The 23497-nt window shown below is 42.1% G+C and overlaps 1 protein-coding gene across 1 annotated transcript in view; it reads left to right on the top strand.

The window, feature by feature from the left end:
- The window catches only part of glra3 (glycine receptor alpha 3), an 80370-nt gene extending 59742 nt beyond the window's left edge, over positions 1 to 20628 (top strand). Inside the window, exons 4-10 of the mRNA XM_022757206.1 lie at positions 2622 to 2845; positions 3422 to 3504; positions 6310 to 6447; positions 6804 to 7018; positions 13706 to 13855; positions 16310 to 16438; positions 20299 to 20628. Of these exons, the coding sequence (XP_022612927.1) occupies positions 2622 to 2845; positions 3422 to 3504; positions 6310 to 6447; positions 6804 to 7018; positions 13706 to 13855; positions 16310 to 16438; positions 20299 to 20628 (1269 nt within the window). The remainder of the gene's footprint in view (positions 1 to 2621; positions 2846 to 3421; positions 3505 to 6309; positions 6448 to 6803; positions 7019 to 13705; positions 13856 to 16309; positions 16439 to 20298) is intronic.
- Positions 20629 to 23497: the final 2869 nt, after the last annotated feature.

The raw sequence follows: 23497 nt of genomic DNA, 5'->3' as shown, positions 1-23497 counted from the left end.
GGGGGGGGGGGGGGGGGGGGGGGGGGGGGGTCTGGTGTGACCTCTGAGAGATGCTGGTTGATGACAGCTGTGGGTATTAAAACTTAAACCGTGAGTTTAAAGACAGTAAAAAGTAAAAGTCTTTGTGGAGCTGATCAACTGATGATAATGGTGATAATTCTCTGTTAAAATTTAAAAGTTCTGTCATGATCGTCACTGCCACTAGGTGTCGCATTAGACCACCAGTATCCCAGACCAAAACAAACGCTCCATCGGCCACAATCCCCCCTCCCTCCCCTCAGGTTCTCAGATGAAGCTCAATAAAAGTGTCCACTAAACAAGAAGCTCGACTGAATAAAGCACTGTGAACATGAGAGCCAACAAAAACAATCTAACCACAACCATTAGCCCAAACTAGCATTGCTGTAATATGGTACAGAAATGCTAACTGTTGGCTGGCTAGTGACAGCAACACTTGCCAAACAAATTTATGATAAGGGTAACAGCAAGTTAGCTAACGTGAGCATGCTATTGTTTCATTAGTGGTTGCCATCACTAATGACAACAGACTGGTAACATTATGACCCATCAAGTTCCCATCACATGGAGAAGAAAAACCTGTTCTGAGTCCAGCTGGACCCTTTAGCAGCTCGAGAAGTGTGTTTTTTGTTAACTGTGATAGTGACGCAGATGCTGGGCATTTAAATAAAGCAGCTGACAGGAGCACTCATTCTGATTCATTCTGTTGATGCTTTAGAAGTTATGAAGCCTCTTGATTGGACGAGAGATTACATTGCCTTATATGTCCTTCCTCCTAGATGTTTCCTCATTTTCCAGATGCGAATCTGCCACAGTTCATGGAGTCAGTCCTCAGACTTCCCCCAGTAAGACTGAGGACTGTGGATTTAGTGCCTGGGGCCTGACACTGTGATAACTAACTCCTCTCTGAATTAGTGGGCTGGAGCCCCTGTACATGCCAGCAGAGATCACGTCTGTAGGTATGGACACGCAGGACGAGCCCGGCAGGCAGTGACTCACTGTACTGGACTGACTGTACTTCCTGCTCTGATGAGGTTGTTGCATCAGTGAACACTGATGAATCTACAACATGATTCTGAGGCTGTAACAACAATGACACGAAAAACACAAACAGTTGAATATACCTGTAACCACAGGTGAGTGAATTCAGTTTCCTCCACAGCTCATGAAACAGTGTGTGTGACTCATGTAGGCCAACAGCATCAGCAGCTTTACAGTCTCACCTAAATCAAACTCACCCTGCTTTCATTTCAATAGCTACAGTGGCGTTCACTGCGCTATCACTCCGCCTCTGAGGTGAAGTGAAGTGGAAGAGTAGTGATGTCACTTCCAGTCAGTGAGCACAGTGAGCAGAGACGCTCACTGCCTTTTATAGAGCATTCTGGGAGTTTTCCAGGGAGCTGAGTTTGCGGTGCAATGGACTGATCCTGGCATCAGGACTCTCATCACCATCAGGAGATCAGTCTGAGTCCTCCACATGTGCAGCAGAAGCTGCTTCTTTCTCTTTGACCATGCACATCGTTCTCCTCTGATCCAGGTTCAGATCCTCTGACTGTTCCCCTCAGTGAACAGCTGCAGGACAGTTACAGAATACTGTGATAAAACACCATCAGACTTTCTACAGCACCATCCAGACACGAGGATTCACAGCGCTTCAAAAGAGGCATGGACATACGTTAAAACAGAACATATATATCATTTAAAAACAATAAAAGCAAATATTTCAATAAGTCACATTGAGATTGAATAAAATCAGGTTAGAAACTTGAGCACCATTCAAAAGACGTGCTGCAGTGATAAGAGAAACATGGCACAAGATTAAAAAGATGTTAGTGCGTAGTTTATTGTTGAGCTGCAGAAAACTGTGATGATATATGTCCTGATCTAAATGAGCTGACAGTGTCAGCTGATCTCAGGTGTTCAGGAAGCTGCTTCCACAGGTGAGGAGCAGATAAACTAAAGCTGATTCTGGGAACACTCAGTGAACCTGTCCCAGATCACCTGAGGATCTGGATGTTTCATACCATACAAGTAGATCAGAGATGGATTTAGACCAGAGACCATTTAAGTCCAGTGGCAGGATTTTAAAATCTGAAGCCAGAGCAGGGATTTAAGGAGCAGTGGACAAGTTAGTAAGTTACTGTGGGGACATGATGTGATGGTTTCAATAAGTTTGGCCAAGAACTGTTGGTTTTTGTAGTGACAGTGTTTTGGTCTGAACAGGAAACGTTCTTCACTGTAAACTCCACCGGTCACTCTATAGAAGCTGTGTGCACAGACATGGTACATGTTCATGTTCACAGCCCAACATCACAGCTCCAGATCATTCACACAGCTCTGTGCTGCTCACCTGCAAAGTGTTGCAGTGATCAGCTGATTATTGATCATGGGCAGTCTGGATCCAGAAGCTCAGAAGTGTGTGTGTGTCTGTGTGCGTGTGTTTGTGTGTGTTTGTGTGTGTGGATCATGTGAGTCCTGATGCACAGACCTGAACAGAGCCAGGTTTTCATCTGTCAGGACACAGGACTGAGTCAAACAGGGATCATCATAGAAACTGATCTAGGTACAGGTCTCCTAGACGTGTTTCTGCTCTGTGTCTGCAGGACTACCGTGTGAACATCTTCCTCCGTCAGCAGTGGAATGATCCCAGACTGGCCTACGCCGAGTACCCTGATGACTCTCTGGACCTGGACCCCTCTATGTTAGACTCCATATGGAAACCTGATCTGTTCTTTGCCAATGAGAAGGGAGCCCACTTCCATGAAGTCACTACAGACAACAAGCTGCTCAGGATCTTCAAGAATGGAAACGTTCTGTACTCCATCAGGTGAGGGTGGGTGGTCAGTACAGGATCGCATGGTCACACAGACTCTGTCAGTTCTCAAGTCAAGTTCTACTGAACTCTGATGATCAGCTCCAGTTTCCACAGTTTCATCAGCTAAAGACAGAGGGTCATGAAAAGTTTCAACATGGATGAAAACTGCTGCAGCTGTTTCCAGCTGATGAATGTGATATTTGACAGTTTGTGTACAGGAGCAGATCCAGGAGGTTATTATCACTGTCTTTAACATGTAGGGTTGTTTGGGCTTGGTGGAGGTGTGAACTCTGTACTGTGTCCTGTTCTCTCTCCTCCTCTAATTCACATTTTAGCTCCTTCCCATGAGAGCTGATTTGTGGGTGTCACACTAGAAATCATTCAGTCATGTTCCAACAACAAAATGTAACTTATCTAAAAAAAAATATTGCAAAATGCAAATATTTGATAAAAAGAAAAAGTCCATTCGAGTCATCTGGCTCAAGTCAAAGTCCAGTGCAGTCCAGTCCAGTGCTGACACAGACACAGAGAGCGTCTGAATCGGCACATGTGCAGGACGTTAATGACAACTGTCTCTGTCTCTTTCAGACTCACCCTGACTCTGTCCTGTCCCATGGATCTGAAGAACTTCCCCATGGATGTTCAGACCTGTATCATGCAGCTGGAGAGCTGTAAGTCCTCCTCCACACACACACACAAACACAAACACACACACACACACACACACACACACAAACATGGGTGGAAATGTCATTCACTATTGGGGGGAGGTCAGTAAACAGAAAATCTCAGAGCAATTCCTGATGGGGACATCTGACTGGATGAGCGTCTTTACCATGGCTCTCCCCCCCGGTTTCTTATTCATCACATTTCTGATGGAAGCTGTGAACACACTGAGGCTTTTATCAGTGAAGCAGCCTGAATCTTCTGTGTGAACACACTGAAGTGGTTCAAAGATAAAGTGTCTTCCAGTTCAACAATGTAAATCACACATCATGGATTAATAAATGAAGACTGCTGAGCCTCCTCCTGCTCCTCTTTATTATTCATCATCATATGTTCCTCAGCGATGAGTCTGGAGGGTCTGAACCCACAGGGACTTCAGCGGTGCACGCCACTCACTGCTCAGCTGCTGGGATTCATACAGGGAGCACAACATGTAGCTCCACCTGTGCAGACAGAGAGTGGATCTTTCAGAGACCAGAATCAATACAGACCTGTGGACGTTGTAAAGTCAGCTACTGTATGAGCACGTGTGGATATGAGCAGATGTTTGTTTATTCTTTATTCATCCATGCATCATATTCAGTATCATCCTCCCTCCTCCTGGTTCTTTTTAAGGAGACACAGTCGTGTTTAATAATGTTGATAGAGCTCTGATGACTAGTCTTTCCTCTGAGTGTGGCCCTGGCCCCCGGGGCCAGAGGACACTGGGTCTTCATTGGTGGTTTTATTCAGCTGCAGCCCAGAGGCGTCACCACACATAGATGTCGATCTGTTTATATACATGTAGAGGGACTGGGCTCCAAATATATACGTAGAATAAATATCAGTTTAATATCTCACATCACATATAGATGCGCTACAGTGACTGACGTGCTGATCCCTGCTCAGCTGATCACACGTGATTCACTGATGTGATCATGTATGATTCAGACAGTTTTAAGTGAGTGTGTAGATGCGGTGCAGTCGGTGTGAGGAGCAGAACTCTGAGCTGACAATCGGAGACGCTGTTATCGCCGGGGGCAACCGCGACGTAAAAACATCCAGAGACAAACACAGAAGCTGGTGTGGAGGGCTGGGGGCAGACTCTCCTCTGTTCCCTCTTTGTTTCTCTGTTTGCTTCAACATGCACACACAGACAGACAGACACACACACACACACACAGACACACAGACACACACACACACACACACACACACACACACACACACACACATACACACACGCACTCCACACACTTTCAGCTGAACCTTAAGAGGAACTACATCTTTTGTGTGTGTCTGTCGGCCTGTAGCAGCACAGAGCAGCTGGTTTCTGCTTTCACCAAAAAGCCCTGCAGAGCTCTGAGTGCAGCTTTATGAGGCCTCGTGTTTATACTCTGTCCCTGCATTAGTAACCTTCACCAGGCTGTGTGTGTGTGTGTGGGTGTGTGTGTGTGTGTGTGTGTGTGTGTGTGTGTCTGTGTGTGTGTGTGTGTGTGTGTGTGTGTGTGTGTGTGTGTGCGTGCAGAATTCTTTGTATTATCACAGTAGCATCAGTGGCATGACCTGGCTCGTTGAGGCCTGATACGACAGGAGCCATGACATGAATGGGGAAAAAAATGTTTCCATTTCACTTTCGGGAAATATTATTTTGTCCAATAGTGAAAATCGTGTGTAAATGTTTTTGTGACATTTGAGAGTTTTTTTCTAAATTGATCTATTTCAAACTGCACATGAAGCAGATTAATGGAAACACCTATAGTCAAATTTGTGTGAGTGTCCTGCTGTCTAACTTCCTCTCAGCTGATCATTTGTGGACGTTGACAGAGGTGGACAAAGTCTCCATTACTGGAGACACAGTACCGATCCTCCTGGTTAATTATAAATCCAATACAAGTGAAAGTTGTTCAGTCTGATTTGCACTTGAGTTAATGTACTGGAGTACTTCATTTTCAAAATACTTAATTATTCAAAAGTAAATGTTTTCAACTTCAACTTGTTGTGTTGTTCCATATTTACAGAACCTAATGACCCTGAAACAAACTTCTGACTGATTTTGGTTAGATTTGGGTGGTCAGGGGCTTCCCAGTGGCTCACCTGGTAAACTGTGCACCACGAAGGCTTAGTCCTAACCGCAGTGGCCCGGGTTCAAATCCTACCCCTGTCTCTCTCTCACTGCATCTATTGGAATAAAGACAAAAAAAATGCCCAAAAAATAACTTTATTTGGTTTGGCTGGTCAAAGGTCAAGGTCACTGTGACCTCACAAAATATGATTTTGTAGATAAGATAAGAATTCATTCTGCACACATGACACTGATGGAGCATGTAAACACACTTTATGGATGTTCGGATGATCCACAGGCCGACTGGGATTTGAGCCAGTAGTCCTCAGTCCAGTCCTCCTGTGCTCTGGTCTCAGCTCTTTCTTTGTCTGAGGCCTGTTTAGATGAAAATGTGGTTTCCTCTTTAGTGGAGGAAATTCTGGAAGTTCACTTTCACCTGAACGCTGCGTACTGCACTGTGTCATCTCATGTGGGGGCATGAGCACATTTTATGATTAGAAAACTTATTAACACACTGAAATTACTTATAATTGCTTATGTCCAGATACACCAGTAAAGTGAAAAAGAAGCCGAGTCCTCAGTGTTGCTTCTTTTTCTAGGCTCTGCTCATGTTATCCTTCACTTCACCGGTGTCTGCTCCATGACCTTTGTGTTACATGATGTTGTGTGATGTGCTGATGATCAAATTGTCTTGTGCTGTTTTCAGTCGGTTACACCATGAACGACCTGATCTTTGAGTGGCAGGAGAACGGACCAGTTCAAGTGGCTGAAGGCCTCACGCTGCCACAGTTCATCCTCAAAGATGAGTCAGACCTCAGATACTGCACCAAGCACTACAACACAGGTAACACACACACACACACACACACACACACACACACACGGTGAAACCGTTGCCACATTTCATCAGCCATGTTTTGTTCTCTTGGGAACAAGTGGAGGAAAAAAACAGCTTGAAGAGCTGAAGAAGGGGAATAAGACACGCCCCTTTCTGTGAGATCACTACTAGGTTTCTGAGAGACAGAATGAAGTGACTCTTGCTTCCATCTGGTTATTTAATAGAAAAGGCAGCAGTGATGAAGTACAGGTTCATCCAGTGATCAATAACTGATAACTGATAGCCTCGTCATTACTGTGCCTAAGAAGTAAATCATGATAAATCAGTGAAAGTTGTCCGACTGTGGGTGTGCTCTGCTGCAGGTAAATTTACCTGTATTGAGGTGCGGTTCCACCTGGAGCGTCAGATGGGGTACTACCTGATCCAGATGTACATCCCCTCTCTGCTCATCGTCATTCTTTCCTGGGTCTCCTTCTGGATCAACATGGACGCCGCCCCAGCCAGAGTGGCACTGGGCATCACCACCGTCCTCACCATGACAACACAGAGCTCTGGCTCCAGGACCTCTCTGCCTAAGGTCTGTGTGTGTGTGTGTGTGTGTGTGTGTGGGGGTACTACCTGATCCAGATGTACATCCCCTCTCTGCTCATCGTCATTCTTTCCTGGGTCTCCTTCTGGATCAACATGGACGCCGCCCCAGCCAGAGTGGCACTGGGCATCACCACCGTCCTCACCATGACAACACAGAGCTCTGGCTCCAGGACCTCTCTGCCTAAGGTCTGTGTGTGTGTGTGTGTGTGTGTGTGTGTGCGTGTGTGTGTGCGTGTGTGGTCCATCAGGTTCTCTGGTGTGAGGCATTTAATTCATTGTCATCACGTAAAGTCAGACCACTGTGACAGTCTGCTCCACTTCCTTCTCACTCGGCCCTGCTCCCCATATCATCACTGTTGGAGCAGTGATTTTAAGTGTGGGGGTTCTAATGGTGGGACATGAGCACCGCAACCTGGTGCCTTCACTAATATTGAGTTCAACATGTACACCACGCCACGCAGCACACCCTCTACTCCACCAGTATTCACACACGATATAGAATTAAGCAATGACATTAGACTTTTTAGTGTTTGTTAAAAAACACAGACTTTAATTCTGTTTTCTTAATTATCTATGAGTCACAAGATGAAATCTGAGCTACAGTACATTGCCCAACTCGACTAAACCCATTAGTCAAAAGACCCTACTTCTTCATCAGCACCCTATGAAATACAAAATGGTAACTGACTTAACAGCACAATAATTAAACTGTGCAAAGCTGACTTAACTGTACAATTTTTTGCGCAACTTTTCAAACAAACCCATTTTTCTTTGCAATTATGAAACTGTTGTATATTACTCAAATGTTATTCACACTGGGTTATATAGGGTAGAGCTATATTGTTTACATATTCTTATTTTTCTTAATTTCTGTTTCTACTTTTCTTATAATTTCTCTATGCTGTAGTAACTTTAACAAACACAAGTGTTTCTGATTCTGATAAGATGAAGGAAAACCTTATACGTAATTTCATTTGCCTGCTCACCATCCTCATTAACACTGATGCCTGGTGTGATTTCGGATTCCTACACATGCAGAACACAGCAGTAATAGGGATTAGATGATGTAAGAAAAAAAAACGTGTTGGGGATGGAATCATCTGTGAAAGTGTCCCAACACCCACAACACCCATTGGTGCGACGCAGCTGCTGTTACATCATCAGTACTTGTGTTTCAAGTTACAATGTTTCTAATAATTTGATTATTTACACTGGTTGTGAGAAGTGGTTTATCTGTGTTTGCAGGTCTGTTCTGTTGGAGCTCACCCTGTGTGTTTCCAGTTGTCTGTCTGGTAAAGCTGCTCAGTCAGGTAAAGGTGTGTGTCATTAGGTCCTCTCAGTACTGAGGGACTGGACTGGACTGGACAAATTGTTGTGTAGTGGATGACAGGGGGCTGAACCTGGTGCACTTCTGAGTAATTTGTGTGCTCTTTGTAGATTGTGATTGTCAGCAGTAACAGAAATCCAGTGTGAAGCAGGTTCACATTTTCTATGACTCTGGATAAACAGGGATGTCACCTGAAACTAGTCTGAGTGGAGGAGACAGACAACCACCAGGAGGTCATTCTAATATGTTGAATATCCCTGGGTCCATTTTTCCTGTTTCATTAATATTTTTGTAAATAAATATAATTTTTTGACTTCATACACCGGTCTGCTGACATGCTTTTTGAAGCATCCCTTTAAAAGTCTCCAGTGCCCAAACACCATCATCTGCTCTACACTACAGCATAACAGCTACTGGAAAAGCCAGTGTTGGACATGTGGATGGTTCTACACATGTTCAAGGGATAATCTGAATGTATCTCTGAACATATAGAATATCTGTATGTTAGTGGGTGGAGATGTTTCAGGGTTAGAGGAAGAACGTTGGTGAAACAGCTCATTGTTCACGTGTTATGTTTTATGTGATATTTTTTTGTAAATATTATTTGATTTTTTTTCACTATCTTTCCCATCATCCTTTGGGTATTGTTAATAGGAAGTGTAATTTTGCCATAGGGTCAGCTAGCTAGTGTTGTTTGTACTGTGGTGAATCTTTGTGTGTGTGTGTGTGTGTGTGTGTGTGTCTGCGTGTGTTTGCAGGTCTGTTCTGTGCGTGGTCCAGATATTTACTCATGTTGTGGGGACAAGTGAAGACATGTTTAGGTAAGGTTAGGTTTATATTAAGGTTAGGATAAGGGTTGGGATTAGTCAAGTAGCAGTCATGATTGAAGTTAGAGTAAGTCTCCAGGAAATCAATGTAAGTCAGTGTAATGTCCTCTAAAGTCATGATACCAGACGTCACGAGGATGTCACAATGCTAGAAATCTGATAGTCAGTACCAACACCGATGAAATTCCACAAAACAACAGAGGCTGCTGCACACTTAGAGCCTGATTTACTAAAATCCCAAATAAAGAGTACTAAATTGCATGTTCATTGTAACATACTGCAAGTTTGGTTGGTGTATGTTCAACTAAGAATAACTGCGTAAATGACAACAGGTGCAAACAGTGTTTTAATTGTTTCCACCATGGAGAGTTTGGATGGAAAGCAGGATGGCCGCAAGCGCAAAATGAAATTCAATCCAATGATCTAAATTATTTTTCCTTCTGTCATTCCAAAAATGTTAACACGAGTGAGATAAACTCGCTCTCTGCATACTCTTTCATTGTGCCCATGTCTCCTCCTCGCTGCAATACCAGCAGACATCTGTGCACAATGCTGTGCTGATTAGCACCTTCCTTTCAAACATATTATATACAGACGCAGTCAAAAATTACTTTCAGGCTTGGTAAATCACAATGCGTCTGCCAAATGAACCTATTTGCATTTTCTCTTCCCAGTATTTTGCACCCTAGGTCAGAAAAGCCAATATTCAATAAGGCAAACGTACTAAATGGACAGGGAGTGTTGTCTTGCACATTTGAAAGACCAGTAAAACACCGATTAAAGCAGTTACACTTTAAAAATCAGAGATTCACTGACACAGTTCAGTGACACAGCACATCTCCAGTGGCTGGGAGCTGAGCTGTCTAACATTTCCTCAGCTTGTTTCTCTGATAACTTCAGATCCAGACGTCCGTCGACTAAAATCCTTCATCCGGTTCAAATATAGAGCTGAAAACCACCAAGGTGTAAAAAGTGAATCTTAAAAATGAGACTTAAAGTTGGATAAAAGTCAATGTTGAGCTTCTGTCAGACAAATACAACACTGACACATGATCATAGAGGATATGATGTCACTGACAGGTGACCAATGAAATGGAATGTTACCATGATTAAAATCACAGATTTCTCTGGATTGAGAATTGATGGAAACATTTGTGATAATGTCAGAACACAACTCAACAACACAAAGATCATAGGTCTAGTTGTTTTTAGACATTTTAATGTGGAAAAGTTACAGATTCATCAGGTGAAAAGGAACCTGATCACATTTCACACACCCTTCCTGACTGCACTACACTGGCTACCTGTTGCTATTGATAACTAATTGATTATCAGTTCCTACTGTTTACTCTTAAAGCCCAGACACATCTGGCCCCGAGTTATAGTTCTGACCTAGCATTGCCTGACGTCCCCTCTTGCCCCATGAGATCCTCTTCTTGTTGTCTAAAACTTAAACGCAACTACTCCAACACAAGGTGATGGAGCTGCCGCTACGATCTGGAAACACTGGCCGGAGGAGATGAGTGTCTCATCTTTTAGATCTTTTTTAAAAAGAACTGCTTTTCTGTGAATTATGTATGACTTTGTTGTTGTTTTATTCAGTAGTTTTTTATTCTTTTTATGGACATGAAATCTGTGTCCTGTTTTTTTTTTTGTAAAGCACTTTGTAGCTGCTTTATATAAAGTTTATTATTATTAAGTGTCAGGGAGGGGTCAGAGTACGTGTGTGTGTGTGTGTGTGTGTGTGTGTGTGTGTGTGTGGATGAGTACACATGAGCGTGTGTGAGGATGAGCCCTCAGTCTTGTTCTGGTATCTCATATGCATGAGAAAAGATCAGACATGGAGCACTTTGTTACATAATGCTTATTAGCACACTCATCTCTCTCACACATACTGTACACATACACCTCCACAACATGACCACGTGTGTGTGTGTGCGTGCATGCATGTGTGTGTGTATAGAGGTTAGGAGGTTTCTCATGTTTCCAGTGCTTAACAGAGCTTTGCACTCCAGTATGTTACACATGTCTGAATAAGTCATTATTTCATACAGGAATGAGGTTACCTCATTCTGACACCACACACTTCAGTGGCAAGCCGCAGGGGTGTGTGTGTCTGTGTGTCTGTGTGTCTGTGTGTCTGTGTGTGTCTTTCTGAATGGACATTTTAAAACCTGAGTTGTTTAGTTTTAGCTTGGCCTTAAAGGAATTTATGGAATAATCACTGAAAGTCTGAACTTAACTTTTTGTGTAAAGATATCACTGACTTACTATTAAAGAGCAACTGGACCACAGAATGAACAGTTTTCAGTAGCGTTGTAAAATTATTGGACGTTGTTCTGGCTGATTGTTACAGGGCCTGAGATGCAAAGTCAGAAACAGCCTGTAAAACAAGTCATGACAGAGTGATTAGGATCCATCATCTGGGAGTCATGATGCCACACAAACCTGGACTGAGTTCAATATAGAGACAAAGAATATTCAAATATTTCAGCAATGTGGAAAACATCAGATGTGAAAGCTTCTGCGTGTTAACCCTTGTTATTAATGACACCGGTGTCTGTGAAGTCAACTACAGTCAGCTTCCTGTTATTCCCACCGACTATAAATAAAGATGGATGTAGCCTCTGTGACGTCACCAACAGATTTCTGAAGAGTGGTTTTAAAGCTCAGATTGAGCTGCTTCACCATTGCCATCTTGGCCGTGTCTGATTCCTTCCCAACTCCCAGCTAATCAAAAAAAATGGTCAAAGAGGTGGGGCGTGTGTGGAGCTGAGTTTGTGGCAAGCGTACGCTCACCCACCTGTTACTCAAAGAGGCCACGCCCTCAATTATGCAGGAATTTAAGCTTTAATAAAAGTAAACAGGGGAGTTGTATAAACAGGTGCCATGAAGGAGGAAATGAGCTCTAGAGACCAAAACTGTTTTTGTACCAGGCTGTAAACATGTTTTTTTCTGCTACTAAGTTGGACATTTTAACATGGGAGTCTGTCGGGATTGACTCACTGTTGGAGCCAGACACTAGTGGTCATTAGAGGAACTGCAGGTTTTGGTTCTTCAGTGTTGAAGTTGAGGCCTGGTTATTCTGTAGGTAGACATGAGTGAGCAGTGACCTGACGTACATGAGGCTGAATGTCTCCTCCTCAGCAGGGATAATACAGTATCTGATGTGAAATATACCAATGTTTGTGTATTACACTTTTCTAAACATGTGATGTCACTGAGAATTTTTCTATCTTGGCAACCACACATTTTATTTGTTCATGACTATAAAATGTCTCTGTCACAGTCCAGATTTTCTGTAAATCCTCAGTTTATCACTGAATCTCTTTATTGCCTCAAGAATAAACTATCTCTTTTCAGTTTCGCCCTCGGTAACATGTAGTGGCTGTTTTTAAAGGTGTAATGTGTAAGATCGTGCTACTTGCTCCACCTCCATAGGGGGCAGCGTTTCACCTCTTCGCCCCTGTCTAGTTAATCATGTTCTTGTTTTCCCCATGTTCCTTATAATTTATTATTTATATGTGCATTTATTATAGATAGCACAGAAACAAATTTTGAGTACTTGAAGTACAAACAGTATGTTTTTATTTACCTACAAAAATATGAAGACAAGGGGATACTGCTTGACACATGGGTGTCAGGCTACAGCAGCATGAGGAAGGGATGATGACATCATCACAAAGGCAGAATCAGAAAATAAGGTTTATTGCCAGGTAGGTTTCTCCTTACAAGATATTTGGCTTGGTGTTTGGTGCAGTATCCAAAAAACATATTAACAGGAAATAGCAATAAAAAGGTAAAATACTGCAACAGTCAGTCTATGTAAATATACATAGATACTAGAATATAGATAGAAAAAATAAAACTATGAAAACAACTTTGTACAAAAGTGTTGACAAAACTCCTGCCGAGCAGGATGTGCAAAAGATCCCAGTATAGACAATATCTGTTCTGTGCATGGATAATACTCCAAGGTGTTACTGTAATGTGGTTGACTAGACGCTACACTGACTCACTCAGCATCTACTGTCATAAAGTGGTATTACAACACGGAGCTAGTTGCTTAGCATGCTCATTACAGTAGATATCTCTGAAATACAATAGATGGTGGTCATGGTCATGACACCATCACTGTGGCTCCTTCACATACTATTGATAGTGTTAGTTAATTTTTTAACATTTTAAACTAAAATTCTGGCCAGATCTTACACATTGCACCTTTAAAAACATCTGTATTTAGCTCCTTATGATCCAAAGGACCAATGTGACTAAAAGTCCCCAATAAATTTCTGAGAATTTAGTGAGACGGTGAAGAAACGATAGTTGTTCTACACTTCCTGAGAGCAGACAGAAACACTTATCTACACTATCAAACAAGCTCATGCAGAAGTTACTACATGATGGTGCAAATGATGTGATATGATTTGCTTTACAAGGCAACTCCTGTATGTCTGAAGAAAATCATTTAGAGTAAATGAAATGAAATAATTGTGTGTGTTTGTGTGTGTGCGTGCAGGTCTCCTATGTGAAGGCCATAGACATCTGGATGGCGGTGTGTCTGCTCTTCGTCTTCTCAGCGCTGCTGGAGTATGCTGCTGTTAACTTTGTGTCGAGGCAACACAAAGAGCTGCTGCGGTTTAGACGGCATCACAAGAGCAAGAGCAAGGTACACACAAATCGGACAACACACACACAGGCAACACCGCATCAGCCAGTGTGATCACCGCACAATCACACCTCTATATGGTCTCCATACCTGCACACAGGTTGGCTCATACAGACCGCTGAGGAATACTGTGGTTCTCTCAGCTCTGGTCTGAGGCTGCCACCCTGTGGTGACATGTTGCTATTGCAGTGCCACCCATAGGCGCACTGATGAGACAGAGGAGGGAGGGGCTGCAGAGGGAACCACCACACTGTGCATGTTTGACTCTCCTGAAACTCCACATCTCACTCACTGTATTAGTGCATGATACAGCATGGCTGCAGCTGCATCTATGTGCTTTATGATTCCTCTGACAGAGGACCATCCACGATGAGGATGAGTCTGCTGTCAGTGCATGATGAAGATCTCAGCATTCAGTCAACTCACATTCACAGACAGCATTTACTGCGGTTTAAAAATTTTAAACTAAAAGTCAGTCAACAGTATTATTATTTCCTCTGTGAAAATACTGACTGATAGAATACACTGTTTTCCTCCAGCTGGATGAAGCTTGGTCCTAATGTCAGACCTGAACTGGTCAGTATATACAGGAAGAGGAGTCATCTTTAAATGTGGATACAAGCACCAACATGTGTATGTTTATCCCTCTGGGGCCACTTGAAATTCCAAAGTGGCCACTCTTTTCCAAAATGGCCATTTCCAATAGAATTTTACACACAGATTTCAATGATTTTACAACGTAATCTTATGTTTTTGACTCTGAGGATGTTAAATTCACAACTCTTACATTTCTTCAGAGCTGTATTTGTCAATTCTAATATGTGAAAAATGCCCCTACAGCGGCAGGCGTACCAGACCTTGGTTACTACAATAGTCGTCATAGCTTGGTTAGGTTTATGAAAAGATGGTGATTTGGTTAAAATAAGTACTTCCTCAACATTAGACGATCTTTGTTGTCTTGGTTAAAATTAGTGCTGACAAATACATCGTATTTTCATATTTTCACAATATGAACATGCAATAAACACTGGCAAAAGACTGAGTGAAACGGGATGAATTAGAAAAAATTCTTTTATTTACAAAGGCCATGCAGCGCAGCACCTGAGCAAAATGAACTGGAGAAAAACGTGTGTAGATGTGAACAGGATGATTCGTTACTGATGTCTGTCAGAAATTATGTATAAAACACAATGTACCTACTTGCTAACAATTTATTATGAATGAAGAACCAAATGTTCTGTTAAAGTCGACAGTCGTTTTATTGAAGCCTTAAGTTAGCATCAGCTAAACTAACTAACTAGCTTGCTAGTAGAGGGACTGTCATGTTGAGCTTCCTTTTTTCTCAGAATCAGCCACACTAAATACACTGGACTAGCTACATATAATAGATCTGACTTATCACCTAATACTGAGCAAACAGTTGGTAATGTTTGGTTATATTTACAGCAGACAAACTGTTCTTTATGTCATCTGCAACATCATCACCGAAAGGAAACACCCTAATATCTTAATATGGAATATTAAACCGTTTAACAGTGTTTCCATTTAAAAGAGAAGTATTAAATATAATTAAATACAAAATTCTTCATTTTTAAAAGCAATATTAACACAAAGTCATGATTTGGAAACTTTTTTGTGAGATTTGCTGAAATGTTTCCGCCTGCAGGTTTCATTTTTTACAGGGTACTAAATTTCACCATATATATTGTTAAAATGTTTGATTTGACACCTTTATCATTCAAATGGGAAAACTGTGGATGATCCTTGTCAGAAATAGCTTCAAATTTCGAGTAGCTCCAGTTTAGTCCTTGTATCCACATTTTATCCAAATTTCTCAGAAATGTGCTGTTATCTGCTGCACTATCCAGCACACAGAGTCTCAGATCCTGTAACAGTCCTCCTCTATGGTCAGGAACCAGGTCTATGTGATTCAGGTGATAGTATATTGTTTATGAATATGTACTTATATCTCTGGCAGCTGAACAGCTGATGTTTCTATGTTGATGAAAGTAGAGCAGCAGTTTTATTGACTGGATTAATGTGTAGCTGTGAACAGGATGATTCATTACTGATGGGGAAAAAAAGCACAAACTGTTTCTTCACAACAGGCCCTGCCTGTATGAATAAAGAGTAGAAGACAACAGAAAACGTGTATAATATATGACAATATTTACATATATATATAACATATGAAAGACAAAGTCTGTCTGCTTAATCTTGAACTGTTTGTTTTCAGCATGTATTAGTTAATATCATTAGTAAGCACTTCTCACAAGGTAGTTCACACACACACCCCTCAAAACACTGGAAGTGACCTGTGATACACATACACCTCAACACACTGGAAATGACCTGTGACACACGTTGACTGAATCAGTGGCCGTCCCAACCCTGCTCTGGATGCTGTCTGTTCTTCCTCCTGGTGTGTGTTGTGTGCATGCTGCCGGCCGGTAGAACAGTGGAGGTGCAGTTGATCCAGGGGAGCTAGCTGAGTCCCTCCGTCGAGTTAACACTGACAACGGCTTCAAACCATCAGACCCCCTGTATGGATCTATGACCAACATCTACACCAGCAACCACAGGGTAATGCACAGCACACGTGTGTGTGTGTGTGTGTTTGTGTGTGTGTGAGTGTGTGTGTGTGTGTGTGTGTGTGTTTATGCATGCTTGCATGTGTTTATTTCACTGTGTCACTTGCATGACCCAACAGTCTGTTGTTGTGAGTGCTCCATCACTTCCTGATTATAAAGCAGGTCTAGGTTCTATATCAATACTATGAAAGTATCAAAGCGCTCAGTCCACAGAGAAATGCACACAGCCTTAAAACCAGCCATCAAGACTTCTGGAACTTTGTGATGTCACAACAAAGCAGTCACTGCCCTCAGTCATGGCCCAAGCCCCGCCCACCTGTACCATTCAACCTTGCAGGATTTAGTTTCTCTGAGTGTTTAACTGAAATCTGCTATATTCTTATTGGAAACAAGAAAACAGTTAGCCAATCACCGACCTGTTGTTACTAGAGCTCCAGAGAGAAGCCTGAGAGAGGAGATTTGTAAAACTACACTCAGATGGTTTTTGGTCCTCAAACCACAAATACATCCTCTTACAACACAAGACAAAAGGAAAATATGGAGCTTTAAACAGCAGAGCTCTTGTTAAAGGTTGACATTTACTACTAGATTTTCCCATGAGCAGGTTGTTTGTCACACAGCAAGACTTGCTATTTTCTCTATTTTACTTGTTGTTTTTCTAGAATCAAAAAAACTATCCAGTTGATCACATCTGAGGGTTAGAGGCTCTTCCTGTGGCTGCAGTGATCATGATGGTTATAAACAGACACAGGTTGTTACTCTGTCAAAAACACCAATAGTCCTGATCACTGGTCAGGTGTAGAGAGTGGGAACAGTTCTTCTGGAGGTGGAGATAGAGTGACCTAATGTATGAAGGTCACTAGGCTCCATTGTTATATGAACTTATATTGAACATGAATAGAATAATCCAGTGTTCAACCTTGTTAACATCCATATGATGTTTTTATCTAATACAAGACATGTGATGGGTGAAATAATCATCAACACCATGACTGAGTGTTTCCACCGTGAACTGCAGTGAACCAATGACAGTCTCATAAACACAGATTCAGACAGCCAAGGTTTCATACATCACAAACCTAAGGAACCAATCCTGTCAAGTTGTGGGGATGGGGGGCGGGGCTAAATAAACCTGAAACCTTGTCAGTACAGAGAGAGAGAGTTAGCATTAGCACAACCACTAACACTGTGTCAGCCACTGCCAAATAAAAGATGCTAACTATGCTAACCGTTCTGATACGCCTGCTAGTCTCTGGTTCTGGTCTCAACAGACTCCTCATCTGAGTCTGGGTCTGACTGAGGCTCAAACATGTGGCTGAGTCTCTCTGATGTTTCCTCCTCTAACCATCTTGATACTCTCTGCTCTTTCACCTGTCCACCTGGAGACAGCAGGTGGTGGGCGGGGCTCAAGCCCTTATCCACATTTCTCAACCAGGAAGTAAGAAGAGATGAGACTTTTTATGTGGGAAAACCATGTTCAACTAAATATTAATCATAGCAGAGGATTTTTACAGAGGAGCTTTAACCTCAGCTGAGCAGCTTCCAGCAGGTTAACACCTGAGGACTGTTTCTATTTCTTTTCTTATCCTTGTTCTTATCATCTAAGAACTATTTTCAGGGCATCCGGACCCCTGGGTCACTGTCATAGGTCACATTGATGTGAACTAACATGACGTGGAGGACTTAAGAGTAAGAGGAGTTAGCTGTATGTTGATCACAGTGTCACTAGGAAACTTTTAATGTTACATCATGAACAGTTATCAGCCAGTTATCAGGAATATTTCAATGTTTCAATATTTCAATCTTATCTGGTTGATAAAGTCTCTGAAACAAAAAGCAGAGTGTAAATCACAACACTTTGTCTCCAGGAAGTAGTCAGACCCCTCCAGTCTACACACAGTGATCCTTACTGACAAAGAGAAAACATGTTTTTAGACAGTTTTCGAAAACTGAAAATGAACTAGGGTCAAGGCAGTGAGCCCAACACTGACAAAAACCTTCTACTTCTCAACCTACTCACATTTTAAATGTAACCAAACTGTCACATTTAAATGAAAGCGTTACAGCCTTAAACAGAGTAACAGACTCAGTTGAGTGTGTGACAGTAGCAGATGGTGACTGTCTGACAGGTTTTACCCTCTGGGCTCAGACCATTCAGGAATACAAACCCGTACAAACCAGCTTACTTACCAGCTGCTCCTGACACTTCCTAGACCTGTACTGGTCTGAGTGCAGTTTATAAAAACTGGTCAGAATCATAAACTGGGTTGAAACCACTGCAGCAGCAGACCCTGACCCTGTGGAATCCTGGTCCTGTCTGGTCCTGAATCCTGAACTGCAGCCTGGGAGCTTCAGGGCTCACCAGGTGTGTTCATGTAGCAGAGTCAGACAGTTGACTTGTTAGCCTGTTAGCTTGTAAGCCCGTTGGCCTGTGGACATTACTCCCGCAGACTTTCTGCTGCAGTGAAGTTACACAACTACAGTGTCTGTTTTGATTGAAATCCTTTATTAATGCTACTGTCATGATACAACATCTATACAAACTGGTAGAGTTTGGTTTATCGCACACACATGCATAAGCACAACTATCACAATAAGTTTAATATTTATTATTTTGAGAGGATAATGATGCATAATGTTTGATTACCAACATGAAATACACGCAAAGTTGAAATACTCAAAACAAATATTAATTTATATCAGCAGCTGGTGTACACCCAGGGCCAGTCAAGGTTCCAGACCTTCTACTGTGGCACTCCAGACTGTGGTCAGGTCTGTGTCTGAGGTTTCATTTACCTGAATAGTGGATAATGTGCGTGTGGGCTCCGCTGGGTGTTTCCTTTCTGTCTAACTGGGATAGTGAAACCTGTGGACAACACTTGGCTCATTTCTCTTTTACTTCGGAGATGAAGCAATGAACGCCAGGCCACAGGAGTAAATACGTCAGTTAACTTTAGGCTACATGTGTGTTGGATTGTGATGTTTTATTAGAGATTGCATTTAAATAGTCTCACAGCTGGAAACATTTAACAGTCAGTGAAAAGCTCCAACACAGAGCTGAATATGTGAAGCTAAGATAACTCTTCATCAGCACAGGTTTTAAAAGGTTTTAAAAAGTTTATCAGATGCCGCTAAAATATTGAAGGAAAATGTTTTGACAGTTAAGCAATATGACACGAGAGGGTACCAACCTCAACCTGACCATTCACGTACACTGAGCATGTGCGAGTCGGTGTAAACAGGAAGCAGATTGTCTACTCTGCAGTTGGTTTGTTACATTAAAGTCAAACTAACTGCTGTCTTCAAGCATCTATAATAATGTGAACATTAAAGCATCAAAACAAAGACACACCATCCAATATACAAGCTGCTTCCTGTTTACTTTCATTATCACTGAGATGAGTATTGACCTGGACTGAAGTCCAACTGTGGTGAGCTGAGCTGATTGGACAGAGTTCAGAAAGACTACAAAGAATTGGACTAAAGGTCTGAAGAGTTAGGCAATAAGAGATTTCAGTTTTTGATTTTGAATACATTTGCAAACATTTCTAAAAACATGTTTTCACTTTGTCATTATGGATTATTGTTTATAGACTGATTTACATTTAAATGTGAAGTGTGTCAGTGATGATCAGTTGTGATCAATTGTAATCAGTTATGATCATTTATGATCAGTTACGATCAGTTGTGAAATTCCCAGAGAGTTCAGTTAATCATTTCTACACAAACCAATCCAAGGCCAGTAATTAATCAACAAAGCAGTTTAACCTTTGCTCAGTTGTGCCTGACTCAAGCCAGTGTAAAGACAATGAATGAGTTGTCTGAAGTGACCCCCCCCACTGTCTTCAACAGGAAGGGGAAGTACATGAGAGCAGGCCGACCTCCACAGCTGCTGTGACCTCAACTCCCAGCAACAGCAAGGACTCCAAGGCCAGCGCCAACAATACTGTTACTGCTCTGAACACCCAAGGATCCACAACAAACACTACCCAGAATCCATCTGGAGCAGCGGCAGGTGGAGGGGGTAAAAGCACCGAGGAGATGAGGAAGTTATTCATCGATCGAGCCAAGAAGATAGACACTGTGTCGAGGGCTGGCTTCCCTCTGGCCTTCCTCTTCTTCAACATCTTCTACTGGGTCCTGTACAAGATACTGCGACATGAAGATGTGCATAAGCAGTAGAGCGTATTCACACACACACACACACACACACACACACACACACACACACACACACACACAGTATGTGCACACATACACACACACACTCACACCCTTGTACTGCTAATCGTATGAGGACACTTCATCAGCTACATTTATTTTTTTCTCTCCCTTAGTCCTGACCTCTGACCTTGACCTTTCAAGATGACCATTATCCCTCTGTTAGATCCCAGCTGACTCACAACCCACCTGTTGTAATATCGACCCATCAGCAGTCAGCTGAGCTCCGGACAGGTGTGTGACGGGATGGTGCAGAGAGCAGGCGTTACACACCTGGTTTATACCTGATCTAGCAGCTGAGTGGAGCTGTGTCTCTTCAGGTGTTTCTGTCTGAGGAGACTTTGTCCTGAAGGACAGGGGGGAGTTCAGTCAGCTTCATTTGTGCCAAAGCAGCATGGGTAATGTAGTGCACTGCGCAGCTACATACAGTTAGATACAGTGGATGACGAGCCTCTACACTCAGAGATCATTCTCAGGATCAAGTGTTAGACGACACGAGCTGAATAAATTCACTGTTTCCTCACTTTACTCTCAATAACTTGTTCAGTAACACGTCAGAGTGTAAATACGTACATATACATGTTTGGTAGCACTATAATAAAGAAAGACCAGTAACTGATGCAGCAGCAGGCTTCAGGCTTCAGAGCCGAGCACAGTCACTGCAGCAGGTACGATCACCTGTTCATGACCACACACCTGTTTCATCATCACACTGTAAACACAAGAAAATACATTGATGAATAAATCTACTGTTTATTAAAGATTTACAGTCTTTGACTGGAGTTAATGAAAGAGGGAGAAGAGGCTGATGCAGTGAAGGAGCTCTGAGGATGATCAGCTGTTTTTACCTGTTTCTGATCAGGTGTGTTTGATTTGTTGTAAGTGACGTACTGAGCCTGTGTGAGGTGTCAGGGAAAAACAGACTGAACTAGTGACAAATTCTTAGTGATGCCATGATTATTCTCAGCCCTGATGATTAATATCAGAATCAATAATATATAGACAGTACAGCCAGTGACTGTGTGGCTAACAGAAATGACAGGGCAGATCCTGGACCACCCTCCCTGAAGAATAAAAAAACTGTTGAACATGATACAAAGACTGAAGACATGGACATAAAAACAAGTTTCTAAAAAACAATAATATTCAAGAAAAGTAAAGTACTGAAAATATACAGAAGTACAGTACTGAAGTAAATGTACTTAGTTACTGCCCACCCCTGAGTAAGATCGGGTTTGAGGAAACACAGTTGTTAATGTCTTCATCAGACAAACTAAAGAAGAATGAACCTAAATCAACATGAACTGTAATCAGGTAGGTCAGGGACTACTGTATGATTATCAGTTTAATCAATATACCTGCCTTTAATGAAAGCTCAAGGACTGGATCAGCAGCTGGAGCCAGATGTTCAAAGTATATGATCCTGAAACCTTCCTGTGGTAAGAAAATAAAAAACATCGACCACTTTGACTGTTAGCCTCTAGTAAACCCTCACATCTACTGTTAAAACCAGTAGCAGATATAAACCAGTTCAACCTCTGACTGGTTCCTCTGAGACACTGGTCCTCAGTCTTCAGTCTATTTAGTGTTGGGTCAGGCTCATCTAGATTGACTCTGGTATCACCACATACAGGTGGACAGGTCTTCTTCTCTGGGTACATGAAGAGCTAATGGTGGCTCACCGTGTCCTTTGGTGAGAAGAGAATCCAAGTATCCAAGATCTGGACTCTCAAAACCTGCGGCCAGATGCATTAATGGTGCGTACACACACTATTTAGTACACACTATTTATAAACACAGAATGTGTCACCTCCCACATTCCTTTAACCATGCGGTTTTTCATAGTGATCCAAGTTACAGGGAAGTGAAAATACAAAATAAGTCGAGACACATCATCTAACATGAAATGAAATCACCAACTTCCCGGAGCTTCATTCGTCATTATACGTTTTGCGGTTTACACAGCAATAACAATTTTACAATTCATAAACAGAAGTAATTGTGTTCGTGCTCAATGTTTCCTTTATCATTGTTTAATGTCATTATTTATTGTGAGTCATTCTGTTTGAAACTGTTTTAATATTTATTAATTACAGTTCTAATGAGTCTCTAGTTCCAATAAATGAAGTTCAGAGTAAAAGAGGACTTTATAATTGCAGTGATTGTACTAAAGTAAACTGATGCATGTTTTTACTTCAGTTTCACAATCAGTCCCAATCTGGTGTCCATCATGTATAATCACAGGAAATCTCATCATTAACTCAACATGGCAGAATAATCTAGTATCAGTTCAATGGGTTAAACATGGGATTAAAGTGTCCAGTCATCAGCATGTGCTCTGTTCTGTCTGCTGTAGGGACATTCAGACACTCAACTTTGTGATTAGTATAGGACACATTATTGTTGATTTCTGGTTCCTTGTTTCACTGGAAGTTCATTGTGTTTTCTAGGAAACAGTTTGGCTCCAGTTTGAATTCCTGTCAGCTGATAGTGTCGCCTCACAGCTTCAGTTCAGCGTGTTGTGCAGTGTCAGAGATCGGCCATCTGTCACAGTGCTCCCAGTGATATGAAGTAACAGTTTCAGGTCTCCACAAGTTGATCTACATTCCTCAGTGGAAAAAGGAGTCTGACAGTCTGAGGTGATATTCGCAGACCTGAGGGTTCAACCTCTGTTATTTCAAACTAACTCCGACTGTTTTTCTGTTGGTCACACTGCATGTGAACTCAGAAATGAGACTGGCAGAGCTCCACAGACTGTGTTTTCCAGGATGTTCAGTGTTATTTACTCCACTGTTTCCCGTCAGAAATATTCTCATGGTTCTGATGAAAA

The sequence above is a fragment of the Seriola dumerili genome, unplaced genomic scaffold (assembly GCF_002260705.1).
Source record: "Seriola dumerili isolate Sdu_G_001 unplaced genomic scaffold, Sdu_1.0 BDQW01000267.1, whole genome shotgun sequence".
Lineage (NCBI taxonomy): Eukaryota > Metazoa > Chordata > Actinopteri > Carangiformes > Carangidae > Seriola > Seriola dumerili.
The sequence above is the reverse complement of the archived record's forward strand: the minus strand, read 5'-3'. Positions and strand labels throughout refer to the sequence as shown.